General features: G+C 41.6%; 1 protein-coding gene across 1 annotated transcript in view; it reads right to left on the reverse strand.

Annotated features, from left to right (window-relative positions):
* Positions 1–23350, reverse strand: part of LOC135896238 (torsin-1A-like) — a 38878-nt gene extending 15528 nt beyond the window's left edge. The window contains exons 1-3 of the mRNA XM_065424598.1: positions 23018–23350; positions 13750–14015; positions 5338–5513 (exon numbers count right to left, since the gene is read on the reverse strand). Coding sequence (XP_065280670.1) covers positions 5338–5513; positions 13750–14015; positions 23018–23234 — 659 coding nt within the window. The 5' untranslated portion in view covers positions 23235–23350. The remainder of the gene's footprint in view (positions 1–5337; positions 5514–13749; positions 14016–23017) is intronic.

A 23350-nucleotide genomic window follows, 5' to 3' on the forward strand; every position in this document is an offset into this window, starting at 1 on the left:
GTCGGACTTTCAGAAAAGCTCCTTTCGCGATACAAAGGGCCCTACCGCGTGCTGCGCCAGGTGACGCCTGTGACGTACGAAATTGCTCCTGTGAGCTCAACCTCATCATCTACTCTGGCATCTAGTGAGGTCGTGCACGTCAGTAGACTCAAGACCTACTACACTGCTTCAGACTCCGGCCTTTAGTCGCTCAGGGACGGCGCTTTTGCCGCCGGGGGTAGTGCTACAGGATAGTATTTCCAATGACGAAGAGCTGAGCAGTAAGAAGACGACAACGACGATTAGAAGCTAGCACGGGCTGTTGCCTCTTGGCCAAGCGCAGCGTTTTTTTCTTGTAAATATACTTGTACATAGCTTTTCGTCTGCGTCTTCCTACGTAACAATATTTTCAATAGTATTTTAGAGCCATGAAAACACTTAAGGAGTTTGACGAGCTCATAGGTTTTGTTTGCTGGCATAATTCATAGCGCGCGGTATTGCATGTACCTCTGCAGTGAAGACACTTGTTTGTGGAGTTGAACCATTGGTGTTAAGACTGGTAGCCTGAGAGATGCATAAGAACACAATTCTGAACACAATTCTGAAGTATTGTTGTAGGACTACAGGCAAGAATACTTTGTAGTTCCAGAAGGTGTATGGATATATGTGCCTCCGAGGCAAGCTTTGCATATTCTACAAATGACAGGTCACACTCAATACAATGCCATTGCCAATGTTGCAGTTGATCAGTGACAACAGTTGCAATCATGCATGCATCATTTTCCTCTGTAGTGGCTCTAGGAGGTCAGTGCACGGGGCACATCACGGATGCCACCACCATGTTTAAATGGCTGCACATTCTAGTCACAGTCTTCAAAGTCCTGTTGACTAAACAGTCGATATATCACTGGGAGTAGCCTTTCAATAAAAGGTTGGGAGCTCTAGTCATGACATTATGCATCAGCTAACTAAATGTCTTCTGAATAATACTTGGTTTTATGTACCAGTGGCAGTGAATATGGGGCAAGAATGATGAAACTGCGTATGGACCAGCGAAAATACAAGCAGATGCCCACAATGTTTCGGACATCGCTGGAATGGTTCATAATGAGAAAGTTCTTGACCCTGTGAAATGTTTTGGGATAGGGATATACACCAAAAAGAACTGACGAGGCATCCAAGCGTGGTAGGCTGCTGGCAAGTGAAGTGACATTGTGACAAATCGAGCTGTAGTCCTGCTTGGCAGAGAACAAGAAACTGCCAAAAGATACTTGAGGTACGATCGCATTCAATATGAGCTGCCATGTGAGAGCCATGGCTGCAGTGACGCTATTGAGAAAAAAGTGTAGGGAGTGTGACCATTTGAGCAGTGTGCACTCCCCCTGCTTTCAGAATATGCTTTCTTCGCAGAGCGATAATACACAGGTCCACCAATCAGCTAGCGCTCCATTGCAAATTAAATAGGTAAAACAAAAGAGAAAAACAACAAAACAAACAACAAGAAAAGTTACAAAGCTAGGGCAGCATATGCCATGACGAAGCACGCTGTGCTAAGAGCTAAGAACTTATGGGCTGCTTTATGGGCCATTGTATTATCATTTCGCAAAGAAAGCACACAGCATAACGCATGGGGGTATGCACATTTCTGGAATGGCAAAACCCTCTCCACTTCTTTTCTTGAGAGCATAGCTGTGGCAACGGCTCGCATGTTGCAGCTCATATTCAATGTCATAGTACCTGGCAGATGTCAACAAAATGACAATGACAGCATTAAGATAGCACAGGCAGATCAATTACTTGAAATGATGAAACAAAGCATCCATCATACATTCAAAGTCAAGGCATTGCATAATCTACAGGGCCTCATTTTGGGTAGTAGCCTTCAGTGTGACAAAGGCAGTTTTTTTACAATTTAACTGCAATCTGCCAGTACGCAGAGTAAAGGTCTATTGAAGAAAAATATTTTGCACCATGTAGGAAAATCCAGGGAATCTATATGTGGCAGTGTGAATTCATTTTTGGGATTTTTTGTAAGATGCCTATAGTGCAAACAGCACCGGCAGTTATCTGTCATACTGATTAGCACGATGGGGGAACCCCGAGGGCTACAGCAAGGTTAAATGATGCTTTGAGCAAGCATCTTTCTACATCCCTTCGCATGACTTGGTGCTGAGTAGTGAAGATGCCATAGAGTTGTCAGTGTATCAGGCTGGCATAGCTGGCGTGTATTCAATGCTTCACAACAGATGTTTGACCAAGGGTGTGGTTACTCAGTATGGTGCAAGACGGCAACAGAATGTGCCCATATGCTTGAGCAGAGGGTCATCAGTGATAATTACCATCAAGGTATCTGACATTGGAGTTGTAGGGAACAAATCAAGAGTGGCAGGTGATGGTGTCGCCAGTTAAGTTGGAAGTTTGGTAGTCATCAGCTGTGGTATGGATTGCAAGGGATATACCCCAGAGGAGCAAAGGCATACTCCAAAATTCTCCATAAAAGAGCGGTTGCATTTTATTTGATTAACAACATGTAGGGAGGCAACATTGTGCACAAGCAGGACAATACTCTTCGGAGACTGTGGGGACACTCAGCTCTCTTATGCTTCCTTATGCTGTTTTTCCTGCGTGGCTCTCGCATCTCCTGTAACCCAGCTTGACCACGTAGCTGTCAGTGTAGTTGTAGAATAGTACCAGAAACAGCATGAGTGTTGTGCTGCTAACACCACCTAATGGCAGGGTTACTTGGGTGCAAAATGTATTAGCACCTTTCTTTGTCTTGGGGTTCGGTGGCGCGCGCGCGGTCTTCTCGCATGCCCGCCGGCATGTTTCACAGGCCCGTCCTGAGAAAGGCTTTGGACTGGGACACAGGGATGGACAAATACGACTGTTTTAATGCACCACCTTTCGCATGACCATACATGCGAATGATTAGGCATTTCTGTCCAGCATGGGGGTGAACATATTCGCTCGATATCCTGTCATTGTAAGCCAGACTTCCTTGATTTGTCAGCGTCCATTGGTATGTTTCTATTGGTAGTAATTCGGATAGCTGGCATAGCTGTATGAAAGGTGCAACAAATGCCCTTGTGATTGTTTGCACTACTGTGTTGTCATTCCTTTGTCCCAAGGGCATGTTTGAAACTTCACAAGACACAATGTATAGTTGCCATCCACAACTGATGGATCAGGTGAACTGGCAATATAAGTCATGGGGACGTGAGGCAGGTGAACATGATCAGTTGAAGACAGCTGTCTTGGCATAGGTTTAAGAGGGTCACATTACATGGTAGGAAGTATTGCACAACCCCCACAAACTATCAATAAGAGATGAATGTGCTGATAAAAAATAAAGGCCTAAGATGACACTGTGAGAGCAGGGGTCCAGAACATAAAACAGAAGTATGTGTCTGGCAACAGCAGCACAAGTTACAGGCATTCTAATAACACCTGCAGTTCCGCCGTCCATGAAAAAGATCACAGGTAGCAAGATAGAAATCAAGATATTCTTCAGTCTCGCACAAATATTAGAGTTCATGGCCAATAGTATATGTTCACCGGTGTTAAACAGGACAGTTATGGGTGTACCACCTACTGCCACATTGATGAGGTCATAATGCATAGGAAGGGTCAACAGAGGAATTTCAGGGCAAGTTATCATGGCAACATCACCTCTAGGAGCTGTGCACATTAATTTTTTGAAGGACAGCGCCGGGAGTAGGTGGGAGACAGGGAGCAACAAGATAGGGGCGAGCAGGTAACGTGCTGGTGCAGCTAAGATGAGCAACTGGATTGAATGGGCGGAGATGTCACAACAGTGTTTTTTGTTTTCCATTTGCACAAGAGAGTGGCAACTCCCTTACAAGCAATGAGTGGTTAGAAAGCTGAGCCAAGGCTGTGAATTCCAAGACTGCAGTAATAGTTGGAAATGCATCTGATGTGTCCACAAGTGAAGCCGACAGGCCTGTCAGTGGGAGTGCACCATTCTGTTGGCTTGTGATACCAATGATGAGTGTGCAGGCTTCAGGTTTGAACTTGCACACCAAGCAAGGTAATCAGGTCTGCTGATGAAGCAAAGTGAGATGAGTTCGACATTGGCCAATTCTTGATGGGCAATGGTCCGGGTTAAAGGGAACGTTGCATAGGCATCATCCGGGTCATGAAACTGGGGAAGAACTGGAGCGGCAGTGTCAACCTAGTGGTCAATGATACACACAACACTGACACATTGGGAACGTGAGGGAGATGGAGGTCTTCACAGGTAGCAGCCATGTGGGGAAGGTGAGAAAAAGTAGTGAGTGATGCAATGGCTCTTTGCTTCTTCGAAGTGATGGTGTTCAGAAATTATGCCCTGTACTGTTGGAGAATTCTTAAACACAAGGTGGTTAAATGCATTGTACACTATTCCCTTGTGACCTTTTTGTCAGCTTTGCAGCAAACAGCAAGCACATCCTGGATGTATGTCAGGCAGGGCTCTCTGCAGTCTGAATGCAGGATGCAAGGTCTTAATGTGCTGCACACTGGTGGCCAAACAACTCTTGAAGCTTTTGTTAACACAAGGTCCAGGTGGGGAGTTCTTCCTCAGGGGTCCCAAACCAGACCTGGGTTGTGCCCTTCGACGTACGAGGGCGAATCAAAAAGTCCTTGCACCTACATTATTTTAGCCAAATTACGACTGTAAATCCGAAGTCAACATATCCATTACCAGCGGTGCCGGTAGCTTTGCGGCATGCCGCTGTTGTCAGTTGAAGATGGCGGCTGTTGTGCTTCACACGTCCACGGCGTACGAGCAAAAAAGTGTGGTTTGATTCGCCCTTGTATAATATCATGTTCGCCAGCACAACAGTAAGGTCCGAAGGGTTGTACAAGTTCACCTATTCATGTATCTGAAGCCATTATCCAACATCGGTTCAGTGGTGCCGAAAAAGGTGTTCATGTATTATGGTTGTGCCAGGATGGCAAAATGCGAGCAGCAGAAGTACCAGAAGCATTTTACACCTTGAATGGGCATAGCAGAGGTATTCAAAGAGAGACTGCTGCGTTTACTCCATCTTGCATGCAGAAGAGCTCGTACGTCCACCAAGATGTTACAGGCAGAAGAGAGAGATGAAATGTATTTACAGGCTATTTACAACAGGTTCAGAGGTATACAAGATTGTGGGCAGTGTATGTGAATCAGTCCGCATCACTGTCTTTGGCACTGTTCTCAGTCTCTTCTTCGGCAGTGCACTGTGACAATATTTCAAGTCGCATAGCTTAGTTTCTGTTACAAATGTGATAGTTATAGTTACTTGCTAAATTTCACACAGTTTTTGCAAGCCTTTATTTAGTGCATGGGTAGGTCAAAGATGGCACACTTACCTGAGAAAAATGAAGATGGATTTTCTGTAGTCGACTTCATCCAGCTTCTCGTGAAAATCAAGGTAGGGCTTAATGATGTCAATAAGCCCATTTGGCATTTTGTCGATCTCATCAAAGATGAACAATGATCGACCACACTCCTTGACTTTCGCCTCAATCTCCTTCTGCAATGTTTTCTGCACAGTCCATGCATAAGGAATCAAAAACGCCATCAGAGATGAATGCAAACATTTTAACTGTTGCATAGCAATGAGGATAAGTTGGTAAAATGCACTTATAAATTATAAACAAACTGTGTACATCAGCATACCTTAACCATTTGGGTGTTGGGTCTTTTCCCAGTTTGCAACAAATTGAATTTCAGTCTAAGTACCACATTAGCAGACCTGAAATTCAACTGCTATTTAATGACGAAATGTTGCTGAAAGTTACAAATCTTTTAAATTAATAGTTCAAAGAAAAATTTGGACTGTGCTACACTTAATCATTTTGGTTAGGATTACTAGTGTTCCACAGGCAATATAGCCTCTTTGTCACTGTCAATGTCCCTTTGAAGACACCTCATAATCAAAACTGAAGTGCATTAAAAAAGACTTCAAAGAGCTTCTTCAATTTCTGCATTGTTGAAAAAATTAGAGCAAGATCGACAGTCAATAAGCTTTGTCGTGCCACCTATCATACAATAACAAAACCTGCCATAAAATTTTAGCATAACCAACTTCCGAGTAGATGGCACAAGTAGTCTATGAATGTTTTACATCTATGAATTACCTCAGTCGCAGCCAGGGGTGTGCATTGACAGCACGAGCACGCTCAGGCATGGCACTTAGAGGGCTAAGTGGCAGCTCCTAGCCTAAACATATGATACTTGTTTAATCTTTACTCAACAAATGAATCAATTTCATCCCATTATGCTTAGTAACAGAGTACGCAGAGATTTTCCCAACTAATTGCAATGTGGGAGATAAGATGCATTCCATTATGCAAGTTTCAAAGGTTCATTTACATTACACCCTTCATACAAGACACACCAAAGAGAATTTGTATTTCTAATGTGTCCTGCAGATCAGCTAATTTCTACAGCCAGAGTAGATGTAACCACTTTAAAACATATACACCATGACATCAACCACACAGCACCCTAATTGTTTAGTTCTAATATCACACACATATTTAGTAAAATGTGAAAGTTATGACATGATACCAGTTGAGCAAACTAATAGAAAAAAGTACTGTGCAGCAGTATAAGCCTCCTTGTCAATACTTCACAAGAACTTTAACATGACTGCTCTTCAAACTGGCAAGCCAATACGTTAACAATATACATTTTTCAGTCAGTTTTGCACAATAGCTGAAAATACACAATATCCGAACATTGGGCACCAAATTGCTAAGAACACACCATGTGGGTGGTATTATTTATTTATTTATTTATTTCAAATACTGAGCCCTTCCAGGCTATTACAGGGTGGGAAGGATACATTAAATCAATACAGCACAGTACCAACTCTTTTTCAAAAATTTCTAGTAAACAAGCATTATCGAATATGCGTCGGTCAAGGTTATTCCATTCTATAATTGTTTTTTAAAAAATTTACGTTTTACGTGCCGAAACCACTTTCTGATTATGAGGCACGCCATAGTGGGGGACTCCGGAAATTTCGACCGCCTGGGGTTCTTTAACGTGCACCTAAATCTAAGTACACGGGTGTTTTCGCATTTCACCCCCATCGAAATGCGGCCGCCGCGGTCGGGATTCGATCCCGCGACCTCGTGCTCAGCAGCCCAACACCATAGCCACTGAGCAACCACGGCGGGTATTATAATTGTTTTAAGCAGAAATGAATATTTATAGACGTCAACTCTCGGCTTCTAGAACATAACTGCAAAGGGATGGTTAGTATGTGATGATCGTCTACCGGGTGGCTGCAAGAACAAGCTGGAATCCAAACTGAATCGATTGTGACGGAGCTGGTAAAGAAACTTATGCCTAGCAATTTTTCTGCGAACAGCCAAAGCTTGTAGCTCTGCATGTGCAAGAAACAGGACCCACATGTATGCACCAGCATCAGCTTGCCTCTGATCATGGAAAACGCGACTAAAAGCTTCTGCAACTGAGCCACATTGTACAATAACTCTCTTGCCCTCTCTTCTCTGTTGACATGTTTCGCACAGGGAGATGCGAGAGTGGCGCACAGGTCTGTACCTGCCAGATATCAGTGCGCTCACCTGGGAGGGTGGGGGAGGCAAAGGCAAGTTGTATGCAGATTTCAAAAATGCCTCCCCACTGGTTGGTGAACAAAAGCGGAGAGCCTGAAAATTCAGGAGCCTCACTCTATCCCAATAATTTACTTTCCCTTTTGGTTGCGTCTTTCTTCTGGCCATTGCTCAGGTCTCAGCCGTTGCAGTGGCCTGCAGGATTCTCCCTTTCTTCCTCGCAACAGCCACAAGAATAGTCACTTTTTTTCACAACCAGGTGCCAACTGACACTGACACCCCGGTGCTTCACATGGTTCCCACTTTAGTCATCCTCTCCTGTCACCTTTGAATGGTACCTTTGAACCATAACAGAAAGCTAAAATGTGCCACAACTGCATAGTGGCAATCACTTCATCAGGGTCTGGCATTAATATATCAGCTCAGTGCTCCCCTGTAACAATTTAAGGCAATATGACTTGGCCAGATGTAATGCAGCTCACCATGTAAATGACTTCAAATGTAACAAAATATCGATTTTTATGGTGACCACTGCACTCAAATCCAGGTCCTGCAGGTGACAAATGCAATGTCTTGACCACTGACCAGGTCAGCATGTATTTTGGCCCGTTGGCACTAGGTCATTATATTTCATGTAGCAAAAGTGGCCATAGTGCCTCATCAACTCTAACAAATGTTAGAAGCAATCATTTATTAGCAAAAAAGTTGGATTTTCAACAGGTCATGTGGAAGGATTACTTCTGGATAACAAAAAAGGAAACAAGTGCAGTGACGAGAAACCTAAATAGGAATAGCGAAAAAGTCTACGGGTGTACCAACGCCTGAATACGTAAATATAAATCAAACAGTGAGTGCTCAAACAATTTGACTCAGAAATCAAACATACTATTTGGCTTCTCAAATATTTGGCATATTCAATGTAATATCCATGGTCAGTGCCTTGCTACACGCACAGTTTCCATGGCATACAGATGCTGTCGGTACAAGGTTTATACAGGTTGACAAAGCACACCACAAAGCCTGAAAGCATGTCACGAAAAATATTGATACAGCACTTCACAGCACATGCTTGCCAGATGCGCCATATCAGTAGGTGTATGCAAATAGTGATTTTTGAGACTAAATCGAATACGAATTGAATAGTGCCAAATGTGAATTAAATCTAATCAAATATCGAATAGTTTTTGAATAATGAACAGCTGTTATCACAATGTAAAACAATGTTCACATGCTAGTATTCTTAAAGTTAGCAAGTTTCTGCCATAACATAGTACGTTATAAAGCGTTGTTCATTAAAAGCATGAATGGAGCATTAGGGGTAAACAATTAGCTTCTTCACATGCACAGGACTCTTCAGAGAGTACGAGTGAACTCTGTGTAGCCTGTAAAGTATGGTTACGTAAGCTACGTAGCTTGCTCCACTATGCAAGTTCTCATGTTTTGTGTCTGTACTATGCCCATGGGGGTGAAAATTTAGCAGACATTTACTCCAATTTTATGTTTAATTGGTCGCAATTGACATTCTCAAATATCGAAAAAGTATTCTAAGAATATTTGCATTTACAGATAGTGACTATTTCATTCGAGGACTGAATCAAATAGGACACTATTCAATTCGTTATTTGAAAGTTACGAATATTCGCACACCTCTACTTATCAGTGTCTGCCACGACCTTCAGTTTCAAACTTCATCACGCTTATAATCACATGGCGTTTCCATCTCATATTATAGCAGGGCTGCTTGTTCAGTGCTCCCAGTATGCTGTTTCCATATTACCTGGACTGAGCATTGGAATTCAATTATGAATATCTCGAATGAGGTGCGATTTTAAAAGTTTTTAAAAAATGGGGGGGTACCAAAATGTGACTGCCTCCAAATTTGCCATATAAAGAACTGACCTCAAGGTTCTAATAAAAAAGTGAATTTATAAATTTTTGTATCTTCTAAAACTTACATTATTTGCAGCAAAGTATGTCTGCTTCACCTAGCAACTCCTCAGCAAGAACACTATGTTTGCTATGCTCATAGCCTTTTTATAAATTATCTGTACAGTCCTAAAAAACTGTAAATATATACGTATATAGCCACATGGAGTATTTGGTTGCATGTAGGAGAACTAGAGTCAAAGACATTAAAGGAATAAGTGAACACGCTCCTGTTCAGGACCCAGAAGTAATCACCTTCTCAATAAAGCTGTGTTTTCGAAAAGCTGTGTTTCTAAAGCATTCTTTCACAATGTAATTTCTACTATACTATAAAGTGAGGCAAGTGTGTCACATGTGCATGTCACAAAGTCATTGGCTTAGATCAAATGCAGAGCACTTAGGAGCAATGCTAAGAATTTATCTAAGCAGGAACTTACAGCACCTTTCTTAACTCCACAAGCATTTCTCCTCTGCATTAGATTGCAGGCTAACTACTAGAGGCATGTGAATATTAGAAATTTTGACTATGAATCAAATAGTCCTTACTATTTGATTCATATTTAATTCAAGAATGAATTCACTATTTGGAGTTATTAAATATTCGAAACTGCAAACAACACTGCATAATCTTGAGAAAGAGAGACCGATAAGAGTGACGACTATTTCGATTGATCTTTCTGCAGGAGAGCTAACATTATTGCACAAAGGCATTGATTCGTGAGCAAATGCACGGGGCATACAATTTCTGCTTCTAAACTTCTGCTTCTGTAAACGAGAAGCAGTCGCTTTTCGTTTACAAGCTCCTTATTGACTGCACATCCAGTTATGAACCTAATTACATGGATATATCAAATAAATACCTAAATAATCCTCTCTGCTTTTTTTCTTTCTTTTACCCTCCTTTTTTTTGCGATGGACATTTTGAAAACTTTATATTTCACATTATTTTGAAATGAGAAACTATTCTACATACCATTCTACATTTGGATGTTGTTTTTCTCTAATATTCACATTCAATTTGGAAATTTCACTGCTATTAGAACACTCCTAACAGTTACACAAAACATAGGTGCTGCGAAAACATGACACTAGGAAGTTTTGAAAGGGCAATTAGCTTTCCAAGTGAAACACTAAAGTGTGCACGTAAGTATGAAATATTTTCCTATTCAAGTATATATCATCATCACCAGCTTATTTTATGTCTACTGTAGCCTGAAAGCCTCTCCCTGCGATCTCCAATTACCCCTGTCCTGCGCCAACCGATTCTAACTAGCACCCGCAAATTTCCTAATTTCATCGCACCACCTAGTCTTCTGCCTTCCTCTACTGCGCTTCCCTCCTCTTGGTACCCATTCTGTAATCCTAATGGTCGAACGGTTATCAAACCTGCACATTACATGACCTGCCCAGCTCCATTTTTTTTCTCTTAATGTGCATTAGAATATCGGCTATCCCTGTTTGCTCTCTGATCCACACTGCTCTCTTCCTGTCTCTTAATGTTATGCCTAACATTCTTTGTTCCATCGCTCTTTGCGTGGTCCTTAACTTTTTTTTGAGCTTCTTTGTCAGTCTCCAAGTTTCTGTCCCATATGTCAGCACCGGTAGAATGCATTGATTGTACACCTTTCTCTTTAATGATAATGGTAAGCTTCCAGTCAGGATCTGACAATGTCTGCCGAATGTGCTCCAACCCATTTTTATTCTTCTGCGACTTTCCTTCTCATAATCGGGGTCCCCTGTGAGTAGTAATTGACCTAGGTATATGTAATCCTTCATAGACTCCAGAGGCTGACTGGCAATCCAGAACTCTTGTTCCCTTGTCTGGCTATTGATCATTATCTTTGTCTTTTGCATATTGATCTTCAACCCCACTCTTATACTCTCTCTGTTAAGGTCCTCAATCATTTGTTGTATCTCATCCCCTGTGTTGCTGAACAGGACAAGGCCATCTTCAAATCTAAGGTTGCCGAGATATTCGCCGTTGATCCTTACTCCTAAGCCTTCCTGGTTTAATAGCTTGAATACTTCTTCCAAGCACGCAGTGAATAGCATTGGAGAGATTGCGTCTCCTTGCCTAACCCCTTTCTCTACAGGTATCTTTCTATTTTTCTTGTGGAGAATCAAGGTAGCTGTGGAATCTTTGTAGATATTTTTGAAGATATTCACGTATGCCTCATGTACTCCTTGATTATGTAATGCGTCTACGACTGCTGGTATTTCTACTGAATCAAATGCCTTTTCATAATCTATGAACGCCATATAGAGAGGTTGATTGTACTCAGCAGATTTCTCGATTACCTGATTGATGACATGGATGTGATCCATTGTAGAGTATCCCTTCCTGAAGCCTGCCTGTTCCCTTGGCGGACTAAAGTCCAGAGTTGATCTTATTCTATTGGAGATTATCTTGGTGAATATTTTACATAATATTGGAAGTAAGCTAATGGGCCTATAATTTCCAATTTTTTAATGTCTCCCTTTTTGTAGATTAGTATAATGTTGGCATTCTTCCAGTTCTCTGGGATCCTTGAAGTCAATAGGCAGTTTGTATAAAGGGCCACTAGTTTTTCAAGCATTACGTCTCCACCATCTTTGATTAAATCGACTGGTAGTCCATCTTCTCCTGCCGCTTTTCCCCATTTCATGTCTTGCAAGGCCCTTCTAACTTCATTGCTAGTTATAGAAGTAGCCTCTGTAACCTGTTCATTACTACTCTGAATGGAGGTATCGTGGCTGCTTTGGGTACTGTACAGGTAAGTATAGAATTCTTGTTCTGCTTTTACAATATCTCCGAGATTGCTGATGATATTACCTTGTCTATGTTTTAGTGCATACATCTTGGTTTGTCCTGTCAAGTTTCCTTCTCACTGTTTTCAGGCTGCGTCCATTTTTTACTGCTTCCTCAGTCTTTCTGACGTTATATAATTTCGAATATCCCTTATTTTCTCCTCGTTGATTAGTTGACAGTTCTGCGAACTCTATCTGATCTCTTGAGTTGGACACTTTCATTCTCTGTCCTTTCTTTATTAGGTCCTTTGTTAGTTGGGAGAGCTTACTAACAGGTTGCCTTGGTGCCTTACCTCCCACTTCAATTGCTGCTGTTCAAGATATTAATTTTCAATGTGTGCAAAGAAATAAATGAGTGTTCCAATGCATCAAACAGCGGTTTGTCAAAAAAGTAAGTGGAACAATAGTGCATTTTATAGCAAGTTTGATGGTACTAGTGCCATTCACAGAATTCCTTCCAATTGCCTATCCCCTGCATACTTGCGCTCGTAACAGTTTATAAATTCCAATGTGTGCTGTAAAGTAATTAAGAACTAAATTAATAAGTATTGTCAGTCACTTATGCATTTTGATTTCTCGAGCAAGTAATGTCTGCCACTTCGAGTAATCCAGTTCAAGGACAACAATGATGCCATCTGTCACAGGCAAAATTTTAAAATTCGGCAGATTCTAAAAATATGAATGAATGAATGAATGAATGAATGAATGAATGAATGAATAAATAAATAAATAAATAAATAAAGAAAGAAAAACATCCTGTAGAAAACACCTGTGTTTCTAAGGGTATGTAAACATTACTGACATTTTTAACAACCTGTACAAGCCTTGCATGCTCACTAGCATTCCAAGACTAAACACAGTGAAGTTCTTGCAGCACAGCAGCTGACAACATGCAGATATTTTCACCCACTATAAAGGTGTTTCCGTTTAAGGCATAAATTCTCAGAATTTTGTTTTTTATTTGTAAATTTGGCACACCCTTTTCTTTTTGTTTCTGTGTTACATAAAGTATGTAAAAACAACAATAACTTTCACTTTTCTTTCACATTAACATTACAATCAAAATTGCCATTCACTATATTTATAATGGAGCCAATGCAATGACTAGCACATTTGCCTGCCAGATGAAACAAGCACACACAAGAAGAAATATGAAAACAATGGCTTCTGAATGTCTTGTGTGTTGATGACCCTCCTGCAATTTTTTTTTCCTTTGCCTTCAGCTCACTGAACTATGGTTAACCAGTTAGTCCAAGCAGTTTTTGTGGAACATGCGTTTCTCCAAACACTCTTTACTGTTCTTTTTATTTTGCAGCTCTTAGTTATAATAGTGTCCACTTGACATTTAGGCTTAGAACAGCCAAGCTATTGAAGTGTTATTTGAGAGATCCTGTCACAAAGCATACTTTACAGCAACCACACTTCCACAAGAAAATCCTGAGCAACAGTGTCACACCTGCCATGACATGATGGCGTACTCACTCTGTATTTGGGTACCTCATCCTGGTGAGGAAAGTGCTTCGTGGAGACATAAAGGCTGACATATTTGCTGTTCATGCCCTCTTTGTAAAGTGCCTCTGCAATCATGGAGCTGGCATAATTTTTTCCACCACCTGTCCAGCCATGAAATGACAGTACCAGGGCTTTTTTGGGTGCTGGGTTCTGGAAGTGGTCCTTGAGAGCCCGCACAATGGCACGATGCACTAGTGGCTGTCCATGCAGCCGAAATTTGAGCAGGTTGTCTAAACCTGCAGTAGAAGAAAAATTCTGGATTTCAGGTGATGGCTACAAGTTTACAAGCTTTCATATTCCACTTTTCCAAAAGTGCACCATTATTTTCCTAACCACTACACAAAGGTTACTGTCCTGGATCTGAAACACTCTCAGTTCAGTCAAAGCTGGGGATGGATCTATTCTGGTTCCCAGTTTTGTACATTCCCAGGACCACAAAACAGCAGGCTGCAAAAACAACAGCAAGAAGCCACAAAAACAATATGTATCATGAATTTAGCAACTAACTTGCTAAAATTAAAATTAGATTCTGGGGTATGACATGCCAACACAACATGATCATGAGGCACACCTTAGTGGGTGACTCCAGTTTAATTTTGACCCCCTGGGGTTCTTTAATATGCACCCAATGCATGGTACACAGGTGTTTTTGCATTTTGCCCCCACAGAAATGCAGCTGCAGTGGCTGGGATTTGATCCTGCACACTCAGGCTTAGCAGCACAACGCTGAAGCCGCTACACCACCAAAACAGGCAACTAACTAGCCTGTCTAACAGCATAAGCTAAAGGAGGTCTAGTGAATGCTGATATAAACAAACAGACAAGGCCACTAAGTTTGCCTATGGTTCAAGAGAACTAGAAAATACAGACACATGTGGGGTAGTTTTTTAGATGACAGAAGCAGGTGGCCAATATCATAAATTGGCAGACGTACCTTAAATGAGTTATAAAACAAGCTTTTTTTTAATTACCTGTATGGGTAGTAGCATTTGGGAAATTTGTTTACTAAGAATAGCAGGGAACATTGTGTCAACACAGATGTCAAAGAGCTGTCTCATGAAGGACTAGAATATATTAATAAAACATTTGCCTTCACATATGCACTACGAACACATAGCCTATGGAACAAATAGCCACACCTGCTTACAAAAAGGCATTAATATACAGAATCCCTTAACTGCTAAAATTAATGGAAGGTATGAATGGCCGCACATAACTATTACACCCGAGTTCCCAATAATCTAATTTTCTATATCATGGTAATGACCTGTTTGAAGAGACAAATCACCACAATGACTCTAGCTGCAAAGTTAAACTTGTAATAACTGCTACTACAACATGCAACATTTTGTCAGTCAGTATTGTGTCAGTATTGTCAGATTGTGTCAGTCAGCATTCAAGCAAGTCAAAAGTCTGTAGTGTGTCAGATCAGAAAATTGCATGCCTACAAGAAACAGTGTGTTGCTACACAAACAGGTTTTGGCAAATAATGTCAATATGCAATTATCCTGACACATTGCCCAGAATAAAATTAATCAGTACAAACTAAACAGCTGTTATTGCGCTATCTTCACCACTCAATTATTACCCTTAAGTGGATTTTTGTGATATAACAAGAGGCACTTGCTAACATACTGTACACCATGAAGCCGTGCTGCTTGTGGCACATAATTTGAAGTAATTGCATTAAAGAGAATATAATTCACAATTTCTTCTGTATTACAAAAATTCTGCCCCCCATATTGTCACAGAGTTGGCAGCTATGTAAAGAATCAAAAGCAATATACAAAAGTTTTGTGCGAGTACCACTGTGCATGAATAGCTGGATCATACATGAATGCGCTGATCTAGTAGAGGAAGTCCTTGGGAATGCCCATAGCCAAGTTTAAATGCTACACATTAACTCTGTTTTATACAAAAAATGTTCAAGATTTCATATCTCTTGTCAATCAAAGTGACACTCCCCTAATCCATATTATGTACTATGAGTGGGTGATGTCATTCATACAAATGACTTCCTTGGCTTCCTGCATGAAATTTCTGCAATACATTCAACATAGATATGCACAAATGCTCTCAATAACATTGTAATACGTTGTCATTTGATGATTCTCCAAAGCAATGGTGCAGTTCTGCTTGAGAATGGCAATCTGCTTATGTGTGCACATATGTATTTCAGTGCTCATGTGTGTGTAAGAAAAACGAGCAGCTGTTGGCCAAGATAAATAAAGTGGAGGGAATTAGATAAGTAACAAAGGTAAAGATTAGCAGTGTGGTGGTGCTCGCCCACGGAGTACAGAGGGGCTTCTCTCATAACTTGTGGTTCAGTACTTAAGAAAACAAATGGGTTAAACAATTTCATAACAATGCAAAACCTCCATGTCTACTTGCCATTTGTCATGCTATGGCTTGCCAACACAGCATTTTATCTTTCCCCTAAGGAGACTGATAAATTAGCCCATGCATGATTCTTGAGTAAGTGTGTGGAAGAGAAAATAATGTGACATAACATGCAAACACTGCACCCAGACTTATCCCCAAGGTTGCTACCACCTCATTAATGGCAATGACAAATACCTAAGGTAGCAAGAAACATAGTAGCACAGTTGTTCAAATTGACTAGGAATAGACAACACTCATGCTACAGATGACATAGCGCCTATAGAATGTAGGCACAGACTTGAAGAATGAGAGTTGAAGATGACTGCCATGACTTGCTAGGAAGGCAAACTTTAATAACATGTACCTCCTCTATACATAACTCTGCAATAAAATTTTTGGAAGAGAGCTTTATTAGATGGGGATGTATCCAACAGGTCCCAGTCATTCTTTTGTGTTCACTAGAAATTATTTCAGGATATCTTTAAGGAATGCTGATGTTCACAGCGTCTAAAACAGGCAGCCCCCTCTGTTCACCGCATTTTCCCTACACTGGCCATGTATACCTGCTTTAGACATGCTTTCGCTGTAGCCCACTCAAACGTAAATAATATTCGGCATGTTAGTTATGGTGTCACAGTAGGACATGTCCTCATCCACCCACCCTTTAACAAGCACTACAGTTGAGCGCCTCTACAAAGAAACAACCTGCATATTGAAGGAATAATTCTGTTCCGAATCTATTGCGAGATGTGCAGAGCACGACATTTGCAATGAAGTGACCTGTATAATGAATGATTTTGGAGGCCCCAAGCACTTCATTATAGAAGCATCCGACTGTAATATGAAACTGACTGACATGTGCACACATAAGTGCAACTACAAGGTTTGCCAATGACTCAAGCACACATCCCCTAAGCACCCCATATAGAATGAAGAGTGGGCATGGTGATGTATTACTTGACCTTGAATGAAGCTAGCATGCAAAACCTTGTACCCAGAATCTACAAGTGACATAGCATGTGCACATATACATGCTCCTTCAATGTATATAGTACACCGAATGTTGAACTAATTCAATAAATTTCTGGCCTAACTTCTAATGGTGACAGAATTTAAACAACTGTGTCACTTTTTAATATAAGCGCCCTTCACTTCAACACATTTTCCACACCTCTGAACTAACATTTCTATACCCTTCAAAAAATAGGCTGGACTTTGCCTTCAGAATGCCCATGGACTGCATTCTTCACTTCATCATCAGCAGCTAATTTCTGCCACAAAAACCTTTCTTCAGCTTTGAGAAGAGATGGTAGTCGCTGGGCACCAGGTCTGGGCTATAGGGCAGGTGCTCAATTTTCTTGAAGCCACAGTCCTTTGCTGCAGCCTTCACAACGCTTGCCGTGTGAACTGGAGCATTGTCGTGAAGCAGGCGGATGCCATGATAGAAAATCCCTTGCCTCTTCTCGTTCATTGCATCATGCAGTTCATGAAGAAGTGAGGCGGAATACTGTGCGTTCATGGTGTTATTCCTTTCCTTGAAGCAGATCAGGGAAGTCCCACAGCAATCCCAAAAGATTGTTGCGATGATCTTCTTGCCGAGTCACCTTGGCTTTTCTTGGTGGCACTTCTGGTTTGCACCATTCCACGGATTCCCTTTTGGAAAGGGGATCATAGTAAAGGACCATGGTTTCATCCTTGGTGACAACAGACTCCAGCACTTTTCTCTCACTCCCACAGCAAAGCTCTAAGAACTTCAGCAAACAGGTCACACGATGCTCCTTCTGCACAGAAGAAAGGATTCGGGGCACCTACTTGCACTGACTTTTGTCATGTGAAGTTTTTCATGAATTATTCAGGACACGGCCATTACAAAGATTTCCACACGTGTCACGACTTCTTTCAATTTCAGCCTCCTGTTGGTCAGCACTTCCTCACTGAGAGAGACAATTCCTTCCATCATCTCCATGGGCTAATCACTGTGGGACTCATCCTCAATGCTCTCTCTTCCTAAGCAAAACTGTTTAGCCCACTCTTTCCCGGTGAATACGAAGGGGAAGCTTCCATGTAGATGCCATACAAACATTGTTTAATATGTGGAGAAACCCCTTCTTTGGTGAGGAACTTAAGAAATGGCTCGGTATTCAATCTTTGACATTATCACCACTTAGGTTGCCTTCTATTTATCAAGCGAGCACCTGCTATTGACATACACGTGTGCCGAGTTGAAACTCGTACACTGGCCTCCTATACATGGCACTGTGTGCCTGAGGTGGCCATATTGAAATTGTTGCAAGTTCTAGATTCCAGGCCGAAAACTTATAGAATTACACTCGCATTCTTTGCTGTCATATGTGTACATTATCCAAAAGATCACCATCTCTGAGTAATCTATGGCCCTGCCCAAGTGAAATTTCTTTTCTGGGCCCAGTTGGTAACAAATCTGGCTTTAGTTGGACTAGTTAAAAGTCATATGGTGCACAATGACAGTTAACTGGAACCAGTTGACTGTTAAGGATATGTCATGGACATATTAGCAAACAATGTTGCATTGACAACCAGATGTGCTTGTGACTGCGACTGTAATGAAGCCAGTCGAGTTCAGTACACCTTGTTTTGCCACACACTGCGTGGACATGGCTTGGATGCTTAGACAGTAGTGGAGTGGTAGAACTGGTGGAGTGGTACTTACAGTGCTGCACTAGTGACAAAGAATCGCCCTCTAAATATGCCAGCAGTACTCCACTGAACCAGGAACCAGTTGTCTTGCTCAGGTTGCAAATTGTGTACGCAAACAGGAGCGATGTTCTTCCGAAATTCCTTCTGTCCTGCCATTTCAGTGCCACACTAAAGACCTGCTGTATAAGAACCGTTGAAATGAGCTTTCGTGTACCCGTGAATAAAAGGAAAATTGAATTGTGGTGGGATAGTGCACCATTTGTGACTGGTTCCACTTCGCAACCAGAACCAGTTAACCATATACAGCTGGGGCCAGTAGCCATGTCTCAAATGGAACCAGCAAGTGAGACCCTATAAGTGTTGCACAAAATGTAGTGCCTATGACATGTTTCCAGCTCCCACAATCACTTCCGCCACATGCAACATGGAAAAGCACAGCCTTCAAGATCTGTGTTACCCAGAGAGAGGCGGTGCTGGGGCATGGATTTGTGCGCCACGCCACTTACTGGGATCATATACAACTGGCTTCAGCAACAAAAAAAAAATGTGTTTTAGAAACAATTAACATTGGAACCAGATGGCATCAGTAGGAATACCTGTTGAAAACTTTTACTAGAGCTGCTAGACCACAGCACACAGCAATGCACAATCTGGGCTTTCGAGAACTCCCTAAATGTCACAAGGATTGTGGACTTGTAATTGTGCAGACTTATATTGAAAGACACCGAAATTACACAGCATAATTTATGTGTCAACGTAAATATCAGTTACTCACTAAATACATAAGATGCATACAAGAATAGGTGGGGGCACAAACTGCTTTTGACTGAAGTAACAAATATATTGTTATGTGGAAGCACAGTAGCAAAACTATTTACAGAGCATATTTACAGGGGTAGTAAGCATTGGCCAAGATAGAAGCCAGCCAGCTGACATGAAGCAAGACACGTCATCGTCATCAGATCACGCAGTGGCAGCTTATTGGCATGTCTCACTAAATCCAAGGGTCCACATCGTCACCTTCGAGTAGCACGTAGCAATATGAATGAGCACATGTGTTTGTACATACACATATTTGCATATGGTTTCATATAGGAACAACACATGTTATTATTTGCTGCAAGAAACAGCTCTGTGGATGGATATTGAGCTAAAGGATGCACTTCATTCGTTTCCGTTTCTTTCGTTAACCCTACCTTTTTTGTGCATGTGGAGTAGTCAGATTCATTTCCCAAGATCACAAACTGTCCTCTCCCTTCTGGTGCAAATAAACCGTTCTCTCTTCAACTTTATCCGCTTCTTTTTTCTTTATCATGAATATGAACAATATAAGATGACTGTTCTCCTGCAATTAACACTTCCAATTGCCCTTTGCTTTTTTGGTTTTAAAGACTTATGCTCACTTCACGGTCATGATTTACAGTCACTATTTAGTGACAACAGTTGATTCTTTTCCTGATGTCTTGATGGCTCTTCAATCCACCTGCAGGCAATGTCATGTTCATAACAATACAAGTATCTAGTCTAATCATTAGTGAAAGGGTATGCAATTGAACGTCACTGTCCTTCCATTAATGCATTTGCAAAACTTGTGTGCCGCTACAGTGGCTGAAAGTCCTTCTTTGTACAAGTGGATATATTTCTATTCTGATGGCTCGAAGGCCCTCTATGGATTTGGGGCAAGTCTACAGCTCTATGCACTTGCGGTAAGTATACACCAGTTACAAGCAGTAGCCCAGAGAGCTGCTGCTTGTGATGTCAGCAGTGACAGAGTGCTAGTAGCAACATCTTAGGACAATGTGTTCAACTCAAGACTGCCTCCAGAGGAGTGTGCCAGTCAACCCCCTGATATTAAAAATAGCAAAGCAATGTCACCAAGGTTCACGAACTATTTCCATAATCCAAGCAATTTTCACAGTACAGTAAGTGCCAAATAAAATGGTACAGTCTATTGATCTTTCTTGGAGCAGTTGCCTTAGATACACCTTTTTACAGAGTCCACCATAAACTACCTCATAGTTCATGCACACATCTTACCCTTGTCCACTCCTTGTCAAGATATAGTAAACGAAGCATAAAATTAGCAGGACAGAATAAATAGTATTGTATTAGCATACTAATGTACATACGCACAGGGGGCTTCGGAAGTAGATGGGGGTGGGGGGTGGGCAGGAGGGGCTTGAGCCCCTACCAGTGCTCGGGAGCGAGGCCAGAATCATCCCCCATATTCCTCAACTTTCAGCTTCCATTATGCTTATGCAGGACAGATTGAATATCCACGCCAACTGTGTGATCACTGCACAAAGGATCGTTGCCCGCTTAAACTGAGCATAAAAATCTGCGTAGTAACCTTGTATGCACTGCCTCCTTTCCTAGAAGCCGACCACGTGTCAGTCATCCAATGCATGGAACCACTACACGTCGCATAGAAGCAACTTAATTGAATTTTCGCAAGACTCTGCATAAAACAGAGCACACCACAGCGCCCCAACCCTCAGCAGGGGTCTAAACCAGCCCCCTCCCCACTTGAAGAACACTTCCGAAGCTCCTGCACATGCATGTTGAGCAGGAACGTACTATGTAGAACCTGCAGGCCACATGAAATCCTTAAGACATTCTCTAAAGAGCTACAACCCAGAGCAACATGTGCAAGTGTGGTCATTAAAACTGTGCAACACACAAGAAATAAAGAAAAGGAAAATGATATAATGGAATGCCAAGTCAGCATTCAATATCTTTAATCATGAAGGTTCCCACTCTTTTGGCAGTGAGCATGTAAGCACAGTGCATCTGCTGAAAAAAAAAAAAGTTCCTGTGGAGAACTAAACCATCAGGTGTGAATGCTGCCCTTAACATGAGGATTATTGAACCCTGCATGGAATGCCAATGCAAAGCTGACACAAAGAGGCAGCGTCTATGTATTACATTCTTCAGCGCACTCACATCTTGCAGAAACGTTCAAGTGTTAGGACTGGTCTTCAACGACATACATCTCACTGCAAGATGCAATTAAAGTGCCAATAAGTTCAATGAAGCTAGACATCAAAAGTCACTTACAGTCAAAAGGTTTGATGCTTACTAGCTGCAGCATGCCAAACTAATTCAGTCTGTCATTTTTGAGTTATGCAAACTTTGTCTTATTAGTCTGCTAGCTACAAAAGGTCCCTTTCTTCCATTTCGTCTTTTCTGACTTTTTTTTTCTCCAAGCATATTTGCTTGCTTAACTACTTATTCCGTGCCTACGTGCAAGCATCATGCAACCTGCATTATGTGCGCAAGCCCCTGTGGCACAGGTTGCATGTCCTGTGGCTTTCATGCCATACCATGAATGAATTTATCATTATGACAATTGCGAAGGAATAACTTATAACTAGCCAATAATCTTAATCATTACACTGTGTTTTAGTGCAAACACATTTTTCGCACTAATGCTTTTCATGTTTAATAGATATTACTGATATAACCGAAGCAACATACTGAATGTGTGATGACATTAATCAAGCTTCAGAGCCAATAGTGCACTTAAAAATAAAACTGCTGAACACTTTGCTATAACAACCGTCTTAACCAGCAATGCAATTGCTATATATAAACAAGGAGCCGTGCTTACTACAACAAAAGAAGAAAATCAAAAGGGGGAGTTGACTTTAACACTATCTGTACTTCATAGCGTGCAGATTCTAATACGAAAAGCAAGTTTCGAGCTTCCAGCGTTATATCAGTTAGCGATCGGTGTCGTGAGATAAGCGCCAACTCAAAATGCTTTGTCCATTTAAAACGTGTCATTATGAGTGGATGCAGAGAGGTGTGTCCGACTGCCAATTTAGTACGTGTGCAGAACAAGAAAAGCTATAACGACGACACAGTACTCATGCTCCAGCCGCGTGCACTTCGCCGAACACTCGAGTAAACATACCTATAATAGCTTGGATCAATTCAACAAGACAACGAAATTCAGCAGATGAGTGTCTCGGACAGTTCAGACATATACGAATCATTTGACGAGCACTGCTTAAATTTCGAATAATGGCAGTGCCAGGAAGCAAGCTTCCTTAAATAGAACCTCAATAATCCTGTGCCAGCTATGCATGCATCTCACTGGAACTACATTATTAACGTGGCTGAGTGTGATGTTAACCCCAGGAGAAAACAGTAAGACAGTGATCACAAACAGCCATACCCTTGACGTTGTCAGTCACCCAAGGAGCCGCGCAGCACTCAGAACTTTTGCATTTAAGAGCGTTCCACCCGGCGTACATCACTGAAACGCCTAAACCAGCACCTACTGCAATTACCGTAGACACTGTGACGGGTTCAAGTCCTTCACATCGCCATCCTAAACTAAGCCAAATACACACAAGTGACACGCACACAATAGGTTCACGATAAAATTTCATTACGACTATCGTTTTGTAAAAACTCCACACGCCGGTAAAATGGACGTTCTATTCAACCTTAACGCCGTCCGCAAACTAGGAAGCAGCCATGTTGAAAAACGAAACTTGATAACAGA

This window comes from Dermacentor albipictus, chromosome 1 (genome assembly GCF_038994185.2).
Source record: "Dermacentor albipictus isolate Rhodes 1998 colony chromosome 1, USDA_Dalb.pri_finalv2, whole genome shotgun sequence".
In the NCBI taxonomy this organism is placed as follows: domain Eukaryota; kingdom Metazoa; phylum Arthropoda; class Arachnida; order Ixodida; family Ixodidae; genus Dermacentor; species Dermacentor albipictus.